The sequence below is a fragment of the Rhinolophus sinicus genome, chromosome 1 (genome assembly GCF_057876585.1).
Source record: "Rhinolophus sinicus isolate RSI-liver-muscle chromosome 1, RSI-T2T, whole genome shotgun sequence".
Classification (NCBI taxonomy): domain Eukaryota; kingdom Metazoa; phylum Chordata; class Mammalia; order Chiroptera; family Rhinolophidae; genus Rhinolophus; species Rhinolophus sinicus.
The window spans coordinates 179719365-179737685 of NC_142501.1; the positions used below are offsets into that span (position 1 = coordinate 179719365).

General features: G+C 34.7%; 1 protein-coding gene across 4 annotated transcripts in view; it reads right to left on the reverse strand.

The window, feature by feature from the left end:
- Window positions 1-18321, reverse strand: part of PPP3CA (protein phosphatase 3 catalytic subunit alpha) — a 296940-nt gene that overhangs the window by 19839 nt on the left and 258780 nt on the right. For all 4 annotated transcript variants that reach the window (XM_019757674.3, XM_019757673.3, XM_088792193.1 and 1 more), the window contains exons 9-10: window positions 17079-17204; window positions 14960-15034 (exon numbers count right to left, since the gene is read on the reverse strand). In XM_019757674.3, coding sequence (XP_019613233.1) covers window positions 14960-15034; window positions 17079-17204 — 201 coding nt within the window. The remainder of the gene's footprint in view (window positions 1-14959; window positions 15035-17078; window positions 17205-18321) is intronic.

The following is an 18321-nucleotide window of genomic DNA, read 5'->3' on the forward strand; positions in this document are numbered from 1 at the left end:
TGATGTGCAAATAGCAACCAAGACTCCACTACAACAGGAGGGCACACACAACCCAAACAAGGAATGTACCTGGACTATCTGGCTCAGGTGACCAGGGAGACTGACCCCCACAGCATACCTACTACATAAGGCCACTCTACTAAGACCGGGAGACATAGCAGCCTTACCTAATACATAGAAACAAACACAGGGAAGCAGCCAAAATGGGGAGACAAAGAAACATGTTCCAAATAAAAGAACAGAATAAAGCTCCAGAAAAAGAACTAAACAAAATGGAGACAAGCAATTTACCAGGCGCTGAGTTCAAAACACTGGCTATAAGGATGCTCAATGAACTCAGGGAGAACTTCAACAAAGAGATAGCAATAAAAATGGAGATAGAAGACATAAAAAAGAACCACTCAGAAATAAAGAATACAATAACTGAAATGAAGAATACATTAAAGGGAATCACCAGTTGACTAGATGAAGCAGAGGGCTGAATCAGTGATTTAGAAGATAAGGTAGCATAAAACTCTCAAATAGAACAGCAGAAATAAAAAGAACCCTCAAAATGAGGATGGTTTAAGGGGCCACTGGGACAAAATCAAGTGTACCAACATTTGCATCATAGGGGTACCAGAAGGAGAAAAGAAGAGCAAGGAACTGAAAACCTATTTGAAAAAATAATAACAAAACACTTCCCTAACCTGGGGAAAAAAAATAAATATACAAGCCCAGGAAGCGCAGAGTCCCAAACAAGATGAACCCAAATAGACCCACACCAAGACACATCATAACTAGAACGCCAAAGCTTAAAGAAAAAAGAGAATCTTAAAAGCCGCAAGAGAAAAGCTGTTAGTTACCCACAAGGGAGCTCCCATGAGGCTGTCAGCTGATTTCTCAACAGAAACATTGCAGCACAGAAGGGACTGGCAAGAAATATTCAACGTGATGAAAAACAAGGACCTACAAGTAAGATTACTATGCCCAGCAGCTAACATTTAGAATCAAAGGGCAGATAAAGAGCTTCCCAGACAAGAATAAGCTAGAGGAGTTTATCACCACCAAACCAGAATTACAAGGAATCTTAGAGGGACTTCTTCAGGTATATACAAGTTGAATAGCTATTGTGTACACCTGAAAATAATATATTCTATGCTAGCTATATTTTAATAAAAATCTTTAAAAATAAATAACTAAATAAGGCACGTACAATACTTTTTACATTAAAACTGTGGTAACCATTTTTCATTGAAAAGATATAATCACTTATTTTTAACTGAAAGTCCAAAACTGAAAGGCAACATTTAAACGTTAAAAAAAAAGTAGTAATTTTAAGTAAAATTTCACTGTGTGTTTCCATTGAAATAATTATCTCTTCTTTTTGGGGCCTCTCTTGCTTTTCAACTTTTAAGCTCTAATATTCCTTATGCCTGGGGGAATCATATTACTATTTCCAGAATCTAGGCAACCCTGCACACTTTTTCTCAAAGGGGAGAAGATCAAGGGAATCTTTAAAGATTTGCTTTTAACATATGTCCTTCTCGACCTTAACTTAGTACCTTGCTGATTTCTCATGAAGTTGTAAAGGTATCTATGCCAAATGGCCTGCTGAGTGCTACATCCCCACAGGGTGATTTCAGCCTCTGAAGGGAACTGGGAAACTGGAGCAGCACCACACAGTCGAGGGCCTACATGTGGAGTGAAAAGAGATTCTTACCTCGTGGGATACCTGCCGCACAGTAGAGAGGTGGGCTCTGTCATCTGGCCCACAGTTCCTACTATAAATTGCTCATTTTTATCTCAATTAGGCATGTGTAGAAGGTGCCATATAGGATAAAATGTATTACCCAAATCAATCAAGTATTCTTGTGAATCCTATCCTATATAGCCTGCCATGAACTAACTGCTACCAACAGAAATACGAATAAAGCATGGTCTCTGCTTTGGGAGATTATGTGAACGACCACACTGGCCTGTGTCGAACATCAGAGAGGAAGCAGCAGTGGTGTGCTAGAGCTCTGTCAGCTAGTGCAAGTACACTAAGTGCATCTCTTTACTCCACCACTTAGCCTGAAATCAGCTGTAGGGAAAAGAATTTATACTATGGAAATCTGCAAATGCTACCAACTAGGGCCATTCTCCCCTCCTCCCCTAAACAGATTGTTTAAATTTAACAGCACACCACTGGAAAGACGTGCTAATTGCCTGGAGGCATGAGAAAAAAATGTTCACCGAAATGATGATAGTTGAACGATCTTGAAGGATCTTGAGAGATACGTAAGAGTCAGAGAGTACAGAGAATGGGTATTCTCCACATAAGGAAGAGAATTCTCAAACATGTGGAGGCCACAATGATCCACGTTATGTTCAGATGATGGGTGAGAAGTCTGCTATGAGTGCAGTTTGGGTACCTTAGGATGAGAGTAGGGTGAGAAGAGAAGCAAGAGATGCCCAGGGCTGAATTGTAAAGGCTTTAGCATAGGAATACAAGAAAATAAGAGCTTAGACATTAGCATAAACATAATGGAGATAAACAGAACTTACTTTGTCACTCATCTCCCAAAAAGAAAACGAAAAAAAAAGTTAAAATGATGGATAGGCAGAGAGACAGATAAGTGACAAAGCAAATATAGTCAAATGTTAATTGTAGAAAGTGATGGGTATCCACTACACAATTCTTTCAACATTTCATATGTGTTTGAAACATTTCGTAATAAAATGCCAAAAAATAAACCTACTTGAAGAGCTTGGTTTTGAGGGAAAAGAGATAGGAGCTTTGGGAAGAACAGTCTCTCTATCCCTTCCATTCTCCATGTTATATATGGGAATTGCAAGAGCTTGTTGGAGGAGGCACTGCAGAAAAGCTCTCTGGTGAAGTTACATTCACCCCAGACCTGCAACCAGTCCCAAGAGAAAAATGGACTGGTAAAATTTTGTTTTATAATCCCAATCCAACAGATTCTAATTGATTTCAATACCTTTTTACAACTATAAGAAGTGAAGATGACCAGCTACATAAAAAATTTATACTCAAATATTAAGATAGAAATGTTTTCCTATTATTTGAATGTGAGCAGCCTGCTTTTAAAAATTGTTATTGTTTTTAAGTTGTTTTCTATTATTATATTGGCCTGAAATCTTTTGCTATTATTAGATGTGCCTCCAGATTTTTTTATTTTTATTTATTTTTTGTTAAACACAGCAGTTACTGAATTTGAATAAAGGCTATTGATGGAACAAAGCATGAGGTATTGAGATAAGAAATATCTTTGTTGGGTCAATATTAAAGAAAAAAATTGGTTGGGTTTAATCCAAAATTGGCACCTTTGATATACGAGATACAATGAAAAGGAGGAATGTGATATCAGGTGCCTCTAAAAACCTTGGACGATGATAAAATTATGAGTATACAGACTCTTATTTAGGAGAACACATGATTCAATTTGGCCCCTATAAAACTATGGGGCAAAACCCTGTGCTATATAATCCCTAAACCTTATCTTTTTGTCTTTTCTTTCCCTGACCTACTTTAACAATAATAAATCTTGAGCTTCTCTATCCCAACAAAGTGGTGCTATCCAGAAGCTATTCAGACCTGTATCTAGTTTTGCCCTTGACTCTGAGTGTGACGAGTGCTTCACTACATTTTTCTAGACCATCAAGCACTTGAGTCCTGCATCTAGGGACAGCATCACAAGCACTGAGTAATGGTGTCCAGTCTGACAGGCTGACATTAAAACTTGTCTTTACATTTCTTACTCATGCATCTGCAGAATATCCGCCAAAGAATACTATTGCCATCTCCAAGCTTAAATAGTTGTAAAAACTAGAATATTGCATATATTGTTATTTTAAAATGACTATAATGTTTTTTTGTACCAATGGCCTATAAGTATCATAGCACGTTCATCCCATCATCCTTTTAAAGAAAAAAAAAAATCCATGAACAAGACATTCATTGATATTTAGAAATTTTACATTCGTTTTTTTGAAATTGTTTTTTCTTTCAATTCCCCTGATTTTATGCTAATTATATATTTCTACTTTAAAATATTTTTATCACCTCATTGTACTTTGCTGTGAAAAATATGTTTAGAAATTTAAACGTATTTTTAAAAATTTCCTAACACAATAAGGCTCTATATGTTTAACATTCCTTTGTAATTAGGATTACAATTATTAGCTGTACGTAATTGAGCTAGATAGGACAAATAATATGATAAATGTTTGTAAATATTTTAAAAGCACAGAAGTAAAATTTTATTGGATGGTATCCCTTAATGATGGGGAGAAAAGCGAGGTTATATTGCCTTGATTAAGGAGACTTCCCAGACTCAGAGTTTTTCCAGCATCTCTTTGTTTAGTACTCTAGTAGTAAACATCTCAAAGTCATGTTCATAGTGATTATATCTAGGGAGACCTTTGCCTTCTGTTAAAATGGGAAAAGGGCAATTGAGAAGGAGGAGGTGAGAAAGAAGCAGCTGCAATGAGGTCTCCCGCTCAACTGAGTCCCCAGGCTGCTCACTTTTAGGAAAGAGGACATAAGGAAGCTGAGGCTGTTCAAATGGATTCCCTTACAACTCTTCTTGAAATGTCTTTGGGAACCCCAGTAATACAAATATTCAGGCACAAAGGTCAGTGCTGGTTAAAGCTAGTCCAAAAAGGTTGTTAGGTGCTGGCCCTCACAAAATAGCTGTACGTATGCTTACGTAAGTTACTCTGCTAGGCAGAGGAAACCACTTTCTGGATAACACAACTTTAAAATCCCTGTAAAAATTAATCTTTTTTTGAGGATTACAACCTAAAATGTTTGGAATACCTTTCTAATTTTGATTCTAACTCTACTATATTACATATCCGTAAATGATAAAATTGGGATATAATGGCTACTCATTCCAAATCACTCCAAACCACATATTCTGAATTTCTTCCATATGTTTTTTAGCTCCACTAAAATCTCAGCATGTAATAGAAACTACAATGGTGTAATATTTGGCATAAGGCTATTCTGTCTTATATCCCATTTTGGAAGCAACATAAGATATATACATATATATACTTAAGTCTCTCCTGTGTAATGGATTTTAAGGAAGGCCACTATAGCCCAGATTATGTTTCTTCCCCCACTTCTCTTGTCATAAAATATAACTGAATTCTTTGCACAGAAGTCTCAAAAATGTACAGACTACACCCAACTGTTAAAAAAAAATTGTCATATTTAATTATCTTTCTATTTAGTTAAAAGTTACTTTTATTGATAAGCTCTAATTGACCCACGGACTTTCGTTTTCTGAGACACTGTGTTTCATATGCTCAATGACTCTTCAATAGAGCTGCACAAATCAACTATTAGCAAGCATAATAATAATTTGGGTGGAAATTAAAGACTTTAAAGTAGATAGGAAGCTTCCCTTGATTTTTCAAGAAACTATCACATAGTCAGCCCATGCCTTACAAAGGACACTTCAGTTTGTTATTTTTACTAAAAAAAGAAACCAATAGCACATGAAATCCCACTTTGATGGGCCTCTTTTCATGATAGAAGCATATCAGTTTTATAAATTGACAAAAGCAAAATGGAATGAAATAACAAATGTCAAGTTAATAATGTAGAGTCATTGTCTAAATGAGTAACAATCATAATACCTGGATAGTTAATATATCAAGAATTACTCTGGATATAGATGAAGATGTAACAGAAGGTATTATTAAGGACCTAATTGTGCATACATGCTAAGTGCTGTAAAAATGCATTTCGACTAGAACTTAATTGTGGACTCATATTTATAAATGTATTAAATACTAGAATATTTAAATGCTTTCTCTGAAATTACTCAAATTGAAGGAAAAAATGGACAAGTATAGTAAATCATGTTTGATTGTCCCATGTATTATATACCTTAGATAGAAAGTTAACTGAGTATCATTTAACAGCACAATGAAAAAGCAAATTGAAAGAAATACAGCTCCTTTATGGCCGAGGTACTGGCATGTATCGCACTTATCTGAAACAAAGTCACTCAAAGATCTTCTGATGCTATTGAAGACCTGGGCTGGGTGTTTTGTCACTAAGTGGGGGATGCAGTGAGGTTTTACCCAAGAAGGAAAAATGGGGAAATGGGCATTACGTTTTGGCCAGTGATCAGTGCACAGGCACCTTGAAGACTCAGGATGGTTCCCAGGTCATGAGACTTTAACATCACTTAAACAAATTATTATCCTATCAGAAGAAAGGGATATGCCAATCAAAACTGTATTGGTCAGCTCTGGAGATATAGTAAAGCAGAGACGTGGAGGCAAACATGTGAAATGTCTAGGGAAGCTCTGTCCAGGGGCCAATGGCCTTCAAGTGTTCTACTGCAAGGCTTCAGATCACAATACCTGGCTCATCCATTTCTTTTGAGACATGAATAAATCAGCATGTGCAAGACAGAACAGGACAGTGGTAAAGAACTTGCCTCTGGAGTAAAAGACTTACCTTTGGGCGCCAGCTCCCCCATTTAGCAGCTGTGCTACCCTGGGCAAGTTACTAAGCTTCTTTAAGTCTCCCCTTCCCCATATATAAAATGAGGAATGTTCTAGGTGCTTTATTTGCATTATTTTGCATAATCCTCATAACCACCACGAGGAGGTACTGTTAGTCTCCATCATCCTTAGGATGATTCTAAAATAGAAAAGGTAAACTGTTTGCCTAAGGTCAACAGCTAGAAAGTGGTGACCCAGAGCCAGGATTCAGTACAGTGACGGGTTGATGGATCTACTTCAGAAGTAGGTGGAAGAGTTAAATAAGTAAAGTGTTCATTCATTCTCAACATTCAACAAACACACACGCCAAGTACTGTGTTACCTGCTAAAGCACTTAGCACAGACCTTTGGTAAGTACTCAAAAATGTTTGCTGTTATTATTAAGAAGACAGTACTTGGGGAGACGTGGGTATTCCAGTTCTTCTAACAGTTACATTTCTCACTGTAAATTAAAAGATTGGTTGTGTGATCTTCATTACTATCAAGCTGCCTAAAGTGGGGCCTCATTCGTGTTTGGTGCCCATCAGGTTAAAGGCTGGACCCCTGATGATGGCAAATTCACTAGGGGTGAATGCTAGCGGTCAGGATGTGGCTGATTTTGCGTCAAGAAAAAAAAAAAAAGGACCATCTCAAAAGATGCGCTGACCAAACAGAATCAAGTTTTCTATTTCTATAGAGTTCTGAGAAAAACTGGGAGAAAAGTTTTATAGCTTCTCATGAATTAAGAATAAAGACAAAATAATAAAACATGTTTAGAAGAGTGAATACAGACTATCTATAAAAAACATTTTTAAATTCTAGGTTTTCTGAGCATTTATTAAGCTTTTTCATATAGCCTTTAAACCTGTCATCAGAGCTCAATTGCTCAAAAGAGAATGCTTTACAAACTCTGAACTCATAATAACAAATCTGTCTGCAGGTGTTCAATCAGTTATTAATTATTCTCATAACAGTAAATCTTCAGATTGAGAACTTGGACCTATAAAATGCTTTAGTATAAAAAGAATCATGAAAGCTCCACCAGAAGCATATGAAAAATGTATCTAATTTTCTTATGGCATCAATTTTCAGCAAGCTGACGTTACCCACTATAGTTCCCTCTGTGAAGAATGCGTCTTTCACATGCCAGTTACCTCAACCTTTTTGGTGATAAATGATATTTTACTAAAATACAGAGACACACATATCCACAAAATCTTTGCGTTCATTAAAGAAAGAGAGCTCTCTGCTTCAATGCCTTTCAAATAAAAAATACATTAAGGTTTATAGAGGGCATGCTTATTTTACTTCTTATTATGCAACATGGATTTCCTTCTCAAATAAATTCCATAAATACATTTAATTGAAGTGTATGCTTAGATATGCAATAGCTAATGTTTAATGTAAGTTGACCAATGTCACCATTAACTGAAGGAAGGCTCAAGTGCTATAAATATCAATGATTTTTAAAACTATGTGAAAATATTATATGTGTATAATACATGTGTCTCAGGAAACACAGTGTAAAAGCTAACGTATTTTTTTCGAGTACTGTTTTACTGAGAGCATAATATTCTAGCCAATGGCGAACCTTATTCCATTATCCAACCAGTTAGCTATAACAGGGATACAGCTGTTTTTTAATGTTTAGTATGTTCTGCAAAGTCTGCATTTTTATCCAATGTGAAAACTATGCCAGGTAATAAAGAAATACATTAGTGCAAAATCATGGTAGTATAATATGAAGAAAAAAACCAAAAACAAAATCAATACTTTTAATGTCTGTTTTACTGTGTCATTTTAATTAGAAACTTAAAAGGATTTTAATTATTGTAATCAAATATGATAAGCCAGACTCGATGATACTGATTATAATATGGTGGCTAATGATGCAACTTCTTGTTTGATAGTCAAGGCTCTAAAACATCAATAGCTATAAATAAGATGGGAATGTATTCCCCACTACCTAGTAAATGCCCATGCATTTTTTGGATATGTTTCAGTTTTAATGATATACTGGATATAACTTTTCCTTTTTATGGTATAACCATGATGAAAAAAGCAGTTACCTGTACTATAAAGAGTACAGAATACAAAGGATACATTTATAGTGACAAAAATAATTTACCTTCTAAATTATGAACTAAAATATTAATTGAATAAAATCAACAATAAACAGGAAGATAATTAACAAAAGCCTAAGAAAGTACACAGCCTCTTACAAAATATGGACTAACCTTTCTTTTATAAATATCTTCCTTTTCCTTTCTCCAATCACATCACACAAACTCAGTTATTAGAAAAAGATACTCTTAACTTAAAACTGGTACACTGATACCCATCTTTGCATATAATTTCCTAGAAAAATGATATGGATTTCTCACAGGGCCATAATTCCTAAAGCAGTATAATACACGAAGTGTTTTTCTTTCCCATGTCAGAAGTAGAAGAGGATAAGAAAGATGTCCTCTCTGTCTCCCTCTTTAGTTATCAAATATTTCATGCTCCTTCTCCCAACTCTCTAAATCCTCTGTAAGACTACTTAGCATATTTACAATTGGTAAATATGTTGCAATAGACTCTCAGCTCAATGAAGGCAGCGACCACAAGTTTGTCTGCCACTAAAGTCACAGAAAAAGACATTCCACGAGTATTTTACATAAAAACAAAAATATAACATATAAAATAAAACAGAAATGTAACATGCTATTTAGATTGAGATACTCTAATACATTTTATTTCTTTGGCCCTTTTCCAACAATTTCAATTTTCTTTTCTAGCTATTATAAAAATAAAATAAAATTTGCTCTTTGCCTCCTCTAAATAATCTGCTATCTGACAACCAAAGTTACGTCCTAATATTTTATTTTCTGGCCAGACATATATGGCACAGTAATTTTTCTGCATTCAGTGCATATATTTTTAAACAACTGCTGCCTGAACTGCTAACACGATCCTAGTTCTTATGCTCTCTCCTTCACTACTCCTTCTTTTAACATTACTGGTTTATCTTTCTTCTCCATGCTCATCAAGAAGGATTAATTTTAAGGATCAGTCCTCAATTTTCTGATTTTCCTTCCACATCAGCAACTTTGGAGGCCTATTTCTTTTTTAATAGATTCAATTGTGGCTTTTAATTCCAAGCCTCTGTCACAAGCCCAGACTTTGTTCCCAATTTCCAGGACTCCATTTCCATCCAAATCCTGCTTGGATATTTCCAGAGTTATGTGTGTCACTTTCACTCAAACTCATGTCTGTAACAGAACTCATCTTTCTCCTGAAACGGATGAATTTTTCCATAAATGTTCTCATCCTCTGAGGCACCTAGGTTTGAACCATCCAAAGCAACTTTTGTTTGCTTCCTTTGCCCCATTGATTCCATGGCTCCAAGTCTTGGATAGCTCTTTGGAATAGCTCCTTTTAAAATTTTATCCTTTACGTTATCACTGCAAGTCACCTCAACTTGCAAATACTTTATTAAGTTCCTAAATTATATTCCCCTCATTCTTTGTTCATTTGTCCAAGCATTTTTCTAAGCTTGGAAAAAGTATTTTGATTTTTTTCAAATACTGCTTTCATTATGTGACTCCCCTGCTTAACAACTTCAGGTTAGTCTCCAGTGATGACAGAACAAGAATCATATTGTCCCCGTGATCCTCAGAGCTCTTTTTTTGGTATATGTAAACATTTCTTTCTGTTTTTTTTTAATATTAAAATTTGATATTTTCTCCCCAAACTGTCAATTAGTATAGGACATACATTTTTTTTTTTTTCCCAGATTGGGAACCTAAAATATAGAATGCTCAAAAAAGTTGCTCAGAAATGACAATAATTTACAGCCACAGGAGAGCTCTAAGCTAATGAATGGCTCTTAGTATATATGCTGCCAGATGCACAAAGCAGAGGGGAGTTTTTAAGATGAAATTCGTTTCAAAACTCAACATGGCAAATTATTACAGTTTTGATAGAAAAATAATATAACCAAACCCCTATAGAGGTATTATTCCTCAAGGACCGATAAGATGCCACGTCAGTCCCACTACTTTTCAACTTTGCACTTCTAAAAGTTCCGTATGACTTTTTAAAGCTAGACAGAAAAAAGTGGGGGAGACACTCTGGAACCCTTGACATGAGATACAAAAAATTATCTGATAATTCAAAGCAGATGATGGGAGATAATTTTCTTGTACACGATTGTCATGGTTTCTTAAAGGCATGCAAAAAAACTTCTCTGTTCCCATATTCAGTGACTTGTCTGTGGTTAACGTTAGGATAAGGCAAAGATGAGGAGAAAGGAGAAGAGTTCCACCGTGCGGTTTGCTCTTTAGATGAAAGCAGAGACATAAATTCTAATTTAGTATTAGTCTTTCCAGTGCAGCCTGAAACTATATTTAGCTTGAAATGTATTCCAATTTTTTCTTTCCTTTCTCAGTCTATAGGATTTCAGTTTCACCTCCACCATTCATTCTTGTTAGCCAGACTTATCACATATCATAGCTTCACACATAATTTGTACATATATATAAAAGTGACCTCAGAGTTTAAGATTTGGGGACTTACAAGAAAGCTTCAAATAAAGTTAAATATTTCTAACTCATGAAAATGCCATTAGGTTTCTAATGCTTACTGCTGCTCCAGACTTCCTCATTATAATAATGAACGTAAAAGGAACCTTTGGGAGGCAGATCGCTTGATTTCTGTCAGCTCTTCCCCCCACCACTCTGGGATCACTTATTAATCCTTGATGTGAAACGAGTCCTCTTCATTAACGAGCCTCAACTACCAAATGAGATACATTCTCTAAAACGTTCTGGCAAATACCAACCTCAAATTGAAACCAGACTATCATTTTATTATGCAAAATCAGAAGTGGAAACAGGAAGCAAAGACCCCAATACACATTAGATCCTCAAAAGACATTCATTGGCATTAAACTGCTTCAAAACTTTACAAGATAACAGAAGTTCTGCATTTTATTTTCAATATAAAAGAACCACAGACCAATTGAAAACAGCAATTTTTTTCTAGATAGGCTATCGAATTCCTTTATTTTGTATGGCAGAAGCTAAAGAGAAGATATTCATGACGTGATTTCTACCCAGCAGTAGCTTAGGTGAGCCAGAGGACTTTTTGTCGGCTCACACACAACAAAATGTTTAACCTCATGAAACAGCTGTAACTTCCTGGAATAAACTATAGTTAATGGAAGACAATGAAACTGTTTTATTTGCAGCTTATTTGAGTCTTATGGCCAAATAATAGTGCAAAGAATCTATTTGTTTATTTTACAGTATACTTAACAGAACAAACTAAAGTATATTTAGTTATCAATGTTGTTTTGTTAAAAAATAAAAAAAGATCATGCTATTTCAAAGAAAAGATTTCAAGCACTGTAGTAAGTTCAAGAGTCTGAGAACCAGGCAGACATTAGTTTGCATCCAGGCTCTATTGCTTCACTAGCTGTGTGACCTCAGGCTTTGATGTCACCTCACCTTGTCTCAATTGTTACGTATGTTAAATGGGGATAATCCCAGTACCGATATCAACAGGTCGATTTGAGGATTAGAAATAATATAAATCACCTAGTAAATGTATATATTTATATATATTTAAAATGAATGACAGTTAATAATTATAGACTTTATAGATTTTTGTTGGTGATAAAGGTAAAATTAGTAAAGCGTTAATACATACAAATAACTTAGAATGATGCCTAACATAAATGTTAGCTATGGTCATCATCATTAAATGGTGAAAGGGAGCTGACAGAAACTGAAGAAGCAAAATTAATCCCATACCTTTTATTCCTCAGGGAAATGAGAAGAATCCCTATTTTCTATAGATTTTATAGACACTAAGAAGTCAACTCGATACGATAAAAAGATAGTCTTGGATTATAATGTCACCATTATTACCTTTGGCTTTTCAGTTGACATGGGATATGGAGAAAAATATTGAGAAGGGCCTGATAAAGACTCATGAAGAGATGACCCTCCCCCTTAGAATAAGTAGCAATTTAAGGAAGAGCTTTAATTAAGTCCTTTGATATCTTCTGATTCCTACTTTCACCTCTGTAGTCAATAAGCCTGGGAGACTGATAGGCAGAGCAGAGGGCCAACCCCCGGAGACACAGACTCTGCAGGCTGCATGCAGGAGGGTCGGGTGGGAGGATGGGAAACTTATTTCTAAGATTGAAAAGAACATGGTATTACACACACACACACACACACACACACACACACACACACACAAAAGGAAGGAAGGAAGGAAGGAAGGAAGGAAGGAAGGAAGGAAGGAAGGAAGGAAGGAAGGAAGGAGAAAACAAAAGAAACTTCAATAAATTGTAGTCCCGAAGAGAGTCAGAGAGTTCTGGGAAGCTTTATAAGTTGTTCTTTGAGCACCTTTGAAGAAATCCATAGTTTTTGTGTCATGATAAATGCATTAATAGGCTTGAAAGTAACTGCCGATGAGCAGAGTACATTGATTGCAAGTAATTATTTTAAAGCAGAGTAAAGTCTCAAAATATATCCTTTCATGTAAGTGACTGGGAGGGTCGGTAGAGAGAACTCACTCTCAGGGAAGTAAACACTGAGTCTTGGTAATGTTTAACTGTGCAGCAAACACCTGTGTTGTTGAAATGTGCAGGCATTTTTGGCTCCAGTACCTGACACGTAATAGGTGCTCAATATATATTTGCTGAGCAAATGGATTAATGTATAATTATAAACCTATCTATATAGGTCTAGTCATTCTGTACAATGTTATATTTGTATTATATTGTCTTTGTTTATTGGCCAATGACCATGAATACAATGGAGATTTATTAACTGAAGAGTATCATTGTATTAATGCTAATTAATCTTTCTTTTGAGGAATAAAGGGCATCTAGTAAAAGGCATCTATTGAAAAATGTTGACTTTTAAGATTTAGTTTCCACCAGTCAGTATTCTTCTTTTAGGAAATAAGTCTCTGCCATTATGAAAATATTGTCTTTTAAATATCACTATCCTTGGAAAAGTTAACAGTAGCAAACTGTGGTTATAACACATGAAACATCTAGATTCTTAATAAAGAATAATATAACCATTAATCTTCTGAATATTTCAAAATGTGTTAATATATTTACTTAAGTTCTTAAAACTATTCTTTAGCTAATTCTAATCTAGTAAATATATCTATATCTATATATATCTATATATATCTATATATATCTATATATATATATATATCTAGTAAGTATATACATATGTATGTATATGCATGTATATAAATAATTTTTACCCCCTCTTCTTCCTTCTATTGTACATGCCCTACCAATGTGATTCATGACTAAAAAATAGCATATGGAGACAAGTAATGAAGACAAGAGACGGTACAGAAGGGAGAAAAACAAGACGGTAGGAATAATTGTGAAGTTTAAATTTACTTAAGTCTAAGAATTCTATTTATATAAGTGTATGGGTACTTCACTTTTGCTTGCAGCATTAGGTATTTTGCATTTATAGATGTAATCTTAAATCATGCTATTCAGATACTAACTTTCAAAAGGGCCACATTCTCTTTTCATTTTACCTAAGTGCAGCTTAAAGGTAAGAACGTTATCAATTTACATTTGCCACAATGTCTAGTTTCCCATGCCTCCTTCACCTGTGTTTTATAATTTGTCTTATTTTATTGATGTTACCTGTTTATACATCAGTCTCTCTAACCAAACTGCAACTTCATCAAACCATAGGTCTTTAAAGCATGCTGGAATCCTGAGAGTCCTACACAGAGCAGGTACTTACGAATATTATGGAAGTAGAGTATGTTCTTGCATTTCCCTCCTCTAACTACATTTTTTCCTAGTTTTCTTTGATTTGGGGGTACTTTTGTAAGACCCAGAGTAATTTTTTCCTCGCAATATTTAAGCTCATAAATCTGTTCTTATAGAGAAAATGCACTCTTTGAGGGTAACTGAATACCAAATAGTTATCTTAAAATAATAATAAAAAATCTCACAGCTTATTCATTACTATTACAGATATGAAAAGAACTATTGGGACTGACATAAATATCAATATATCAATGTGTAAATATTTTCTTTTATCATAGACATCAACATTTGAATAATTAACTGGAACAATCTCACCAAAGACACTTTCAAAAGTTACTCAGTGAACGGTAATATCTGCTAGAAAATGATGACATTTTTTATCAAGGCACCAAAAAGAAGTCACTTAGCAACTGTCAGGTACTGAAAGATGGTTATTAAAATAGTTCCCTACTTCAACAATGTTTTCTGGGCAACAGGAAAATTCTCATGGTTTTTGTCTTGTATATTTCTTCAAAGCAAATAGCAATTACAATATCTTTCATTCTCAATAGTATGTTATAACTTAAATATAATCCAAATCTTAGAAATGTATCCTTAGGGTTATCTATGAGACACCATAGTGATAGCATAAGCATAAATGCTCAAGCTCCTTACCATCAAATCCATCTTCTTCCGACCCTAGTTCATCATCTGAGCAGATGTTGAGGACATTTACCAGCATCTCAGTCACTAAAAAGGAAAAACAGAAAAAGGAGTTCATATTTTCTGTTGTAACCTTAATTATTACTCTGGAATTGTTAACGAGCAAGCTTAGTGATAACATTTCTTACCTAGTTTGTACATAGAATCTCCTGCAAAGTAGCATCTATAAAATCCAGATCATAAAAGATAACAGGTTTTGGAATTCTTTGTAGACTTTATGTTGACAAAATTATTAGCTGGTGCCTATGAAATCTAATGGTAACGTTTACGAGTTATAGGTCAATAGACAACGAACAAATCAAAGATGTGGATGTGAATATCTTGAAGGTGAAATGGTTCCTTTTGAGTTTTAATACATTTGTACAATGATGCTGCCAGATTACACACTTCTGTTCAGCAGGGACTAACTACATACTGGATGTCTCTTTTTATTTTTTTTTTTTTAATTCCCCGGAGAACCTAATACAGTGGTAGCCATGTGGTTTTGTATTTAATAAAATTTGTTGATTGATTAACTAATATGTTTGAAGTCACTCTGAGGATACTAATTTAAAAACTGAATGTTTTTATATAAATGGTGTTACATTTTAATTTCAAAAAGGCTTTAAAAATAGTTTATGTAAATTTAATAAGAAATTTGGTTGAGTATATAGATTATAATAGGATTATATAAAAGTGTTACATACAGATAATTAGTATTACATCACTTTTACACTAAAGTGCACTCTATTTACATTTAACATTTTGAGAAGTTAGGTTGGGTTCTATCCTGACTGTGAAAAGAAGCTTGTCCACTATTTTTTCAAGAGTTACGTTTTAAAATCAATGTTCTTCTAGAATTGAAGATACAGGATAAAGAGTAAAACTGCAGTGGAGCCAACATTAATCCAGAGCTTCAGTTTACTTATCAAAAGGGAATTATGTATACAAATATATTAATTTTTTTTAAGTCATAGATGTTCAAAATCTGAGTAATTCATGGAAACAACATTACTAAAGGTGTTCACATTGTGCCCGTAGTTGTCAGGATTCACATTGCTTCTGTTTCCAGAGAAGAAAGTAGATGACCTAACATGTGTCGTGATATAATCAATGCAAGAAAATGGTGACATGGAATAGTACTGGGAATATTTACCAAAGACTATTAAAATTTACTTCAGACTTATTTTGGTATACAAATAAGTCTATACAAAATAAGTCTATACAACAAATAAACAAAGATTTCAGAAACATGTATTTCTCTAAAGTCCCCTCATAGGACACCATTTTTCCAAACTGTGTGCAAACTCATCTTTATTACAATGCCCATTCGCCTTCCCAGGTGATACGTGAGAGGACGCATGAGGAAAGAGCCACTCTATCGCTATTAGGCCTCCTGAACCAAAAGCTCAAGCTCAGTGGCTGTAGGCCTTTCCTCAAAATTTCTGCTGAAGCTTATGTCAAAATATAAAAACAAAACAAAGGGAGAAGGAAGAAAGGGAGGGAGGGGAGATGGAGGGAAAGAGGGAGACAAATTCTTCTGGAAAACTGGGGCAAGTTAATATACATCTTTTCAATGTAAATTTGTCTCACCTTGTAACACACCAATGGCCACTGTATTTCTAAAGAGCTATTTTTTGTTGTACAATGTAGTCCTTTAAAATATAGTAGCCATTAATCACTACCGATTATCCTTAACATCAGAAATGTGAGGAAATCATTGCTACCATAACCTTGTAATTTGACAGGCAGTTTGTAAAACAAAATGGTACTTTTAAATTATAATACAAAGGGGTAAGAAAAAATAAATAGTCATAGCTTGAAGCCAGTGAAAACTACATTTCTGGTATTTTTGAGTTATATTATTCTAATGAGATTGTATGAATCCTCATTTCTTTGGCAGCCTCTTCACACATTCATTGTATTCTATTAATAGGATCCTCACCGACTCACTTTCAAATCACTTTTCTGGCGGTGCAGCTTTATTGGTTAGGCTCAAGTTATTTCTCTTTCTGAGTGTTGCATGATAAAATAGCCCACATCTCCTTCCTATACCATTTTATTAAGAACATCTCAGGAGCCCACAACACACCTTTTTCCCCAACAAATGGCAGAGACCAAGTGAAAACATCCATGAAATTTGGAAGCCAGTATGGATGAGGAGAACAGTTGAATTGCCTGATATTCATCACGTTATTCTCATACTTCAATACCGCAGCTGAAAAAACAAGAAGAAGGATGTTGGATTCACAGGCACATTTTGGCTTCTCCACATGGCTTTAGTTGATCAAGAAAATTCAACAATTTGAACTAAGTTCCAAACCATGAATGCAAATAGCTTACTGGGTCATGACTGTTTACAGGACTTCAAGGCTTAACGTTCAGTTGGTGTAATATGGAACCATACAACTTACGAATACTAACTATGAAATGGCATTATAATTTATAGTTAACCAAATGTCTGTAAGGAATGGAATCAAGCTCCTTTTGAAGTCAAGAATATTCTAGTCTTATTTAATATCTGATGACATTAATGAAAGTGGCATAGCTAAGTTAGTTTGACATAATTTAATAATCTCAAATATTTGAAGATAATTTATTTCTATTTTTTTAAAGTACACTTTTCCCAAGAACTCCCAACAACAATAGTTGTACAAAATAGTTTAAATTAGATTGCATTCTTGATTTAACAATGTAAAAAGTTTGGATTGAATTCTCCATAAAATAATATGCTGGTATCTGACTCCACTCTTGACTTCTGAAAAGGAGGCACCTCACATGACTCAGGAAGATGAATCTGCCTGTTTCTCTCTGCTTTGTGGGTGTCTCTAAGTTAGAAACATGCTCACAAAGACTGTCATGGTTGCAGAGATTCTAAGAGTCTCACCTCTAACTGGATTTAGAAATTCATTCTCTAGCAATCCTGACACAGGACTGTCAGGTCTCTGTGAGTACCTTCAATGAAGGAAATGCTACCTGTTTTAATGGGGTCATCTAGTCTATGAATAAGCAATTTTAAGCTGTGGGAAATTGTCAGGTTGAATTTAAACTTTTTTACCACTCCCTGATCTATGATCCTAGTTCTGCCTTCAGGAAAAATACAGAACAAGTATATATATATATATATATATATATATATATATATATATATATATATATATATATATGTGTGTGTGTGTGTGTGTGTGTGTGTGTGTGTGTGTGTGTGTGTGTGTGTGTGTGTATATATATATATGTATATTTCTAAATGCCAGTTTTCAAAATATTGAGAACGACAATACTCGCATATCATACCATCCTGAACTTTGGCAAGATTTCATTTTTATTATCTTATC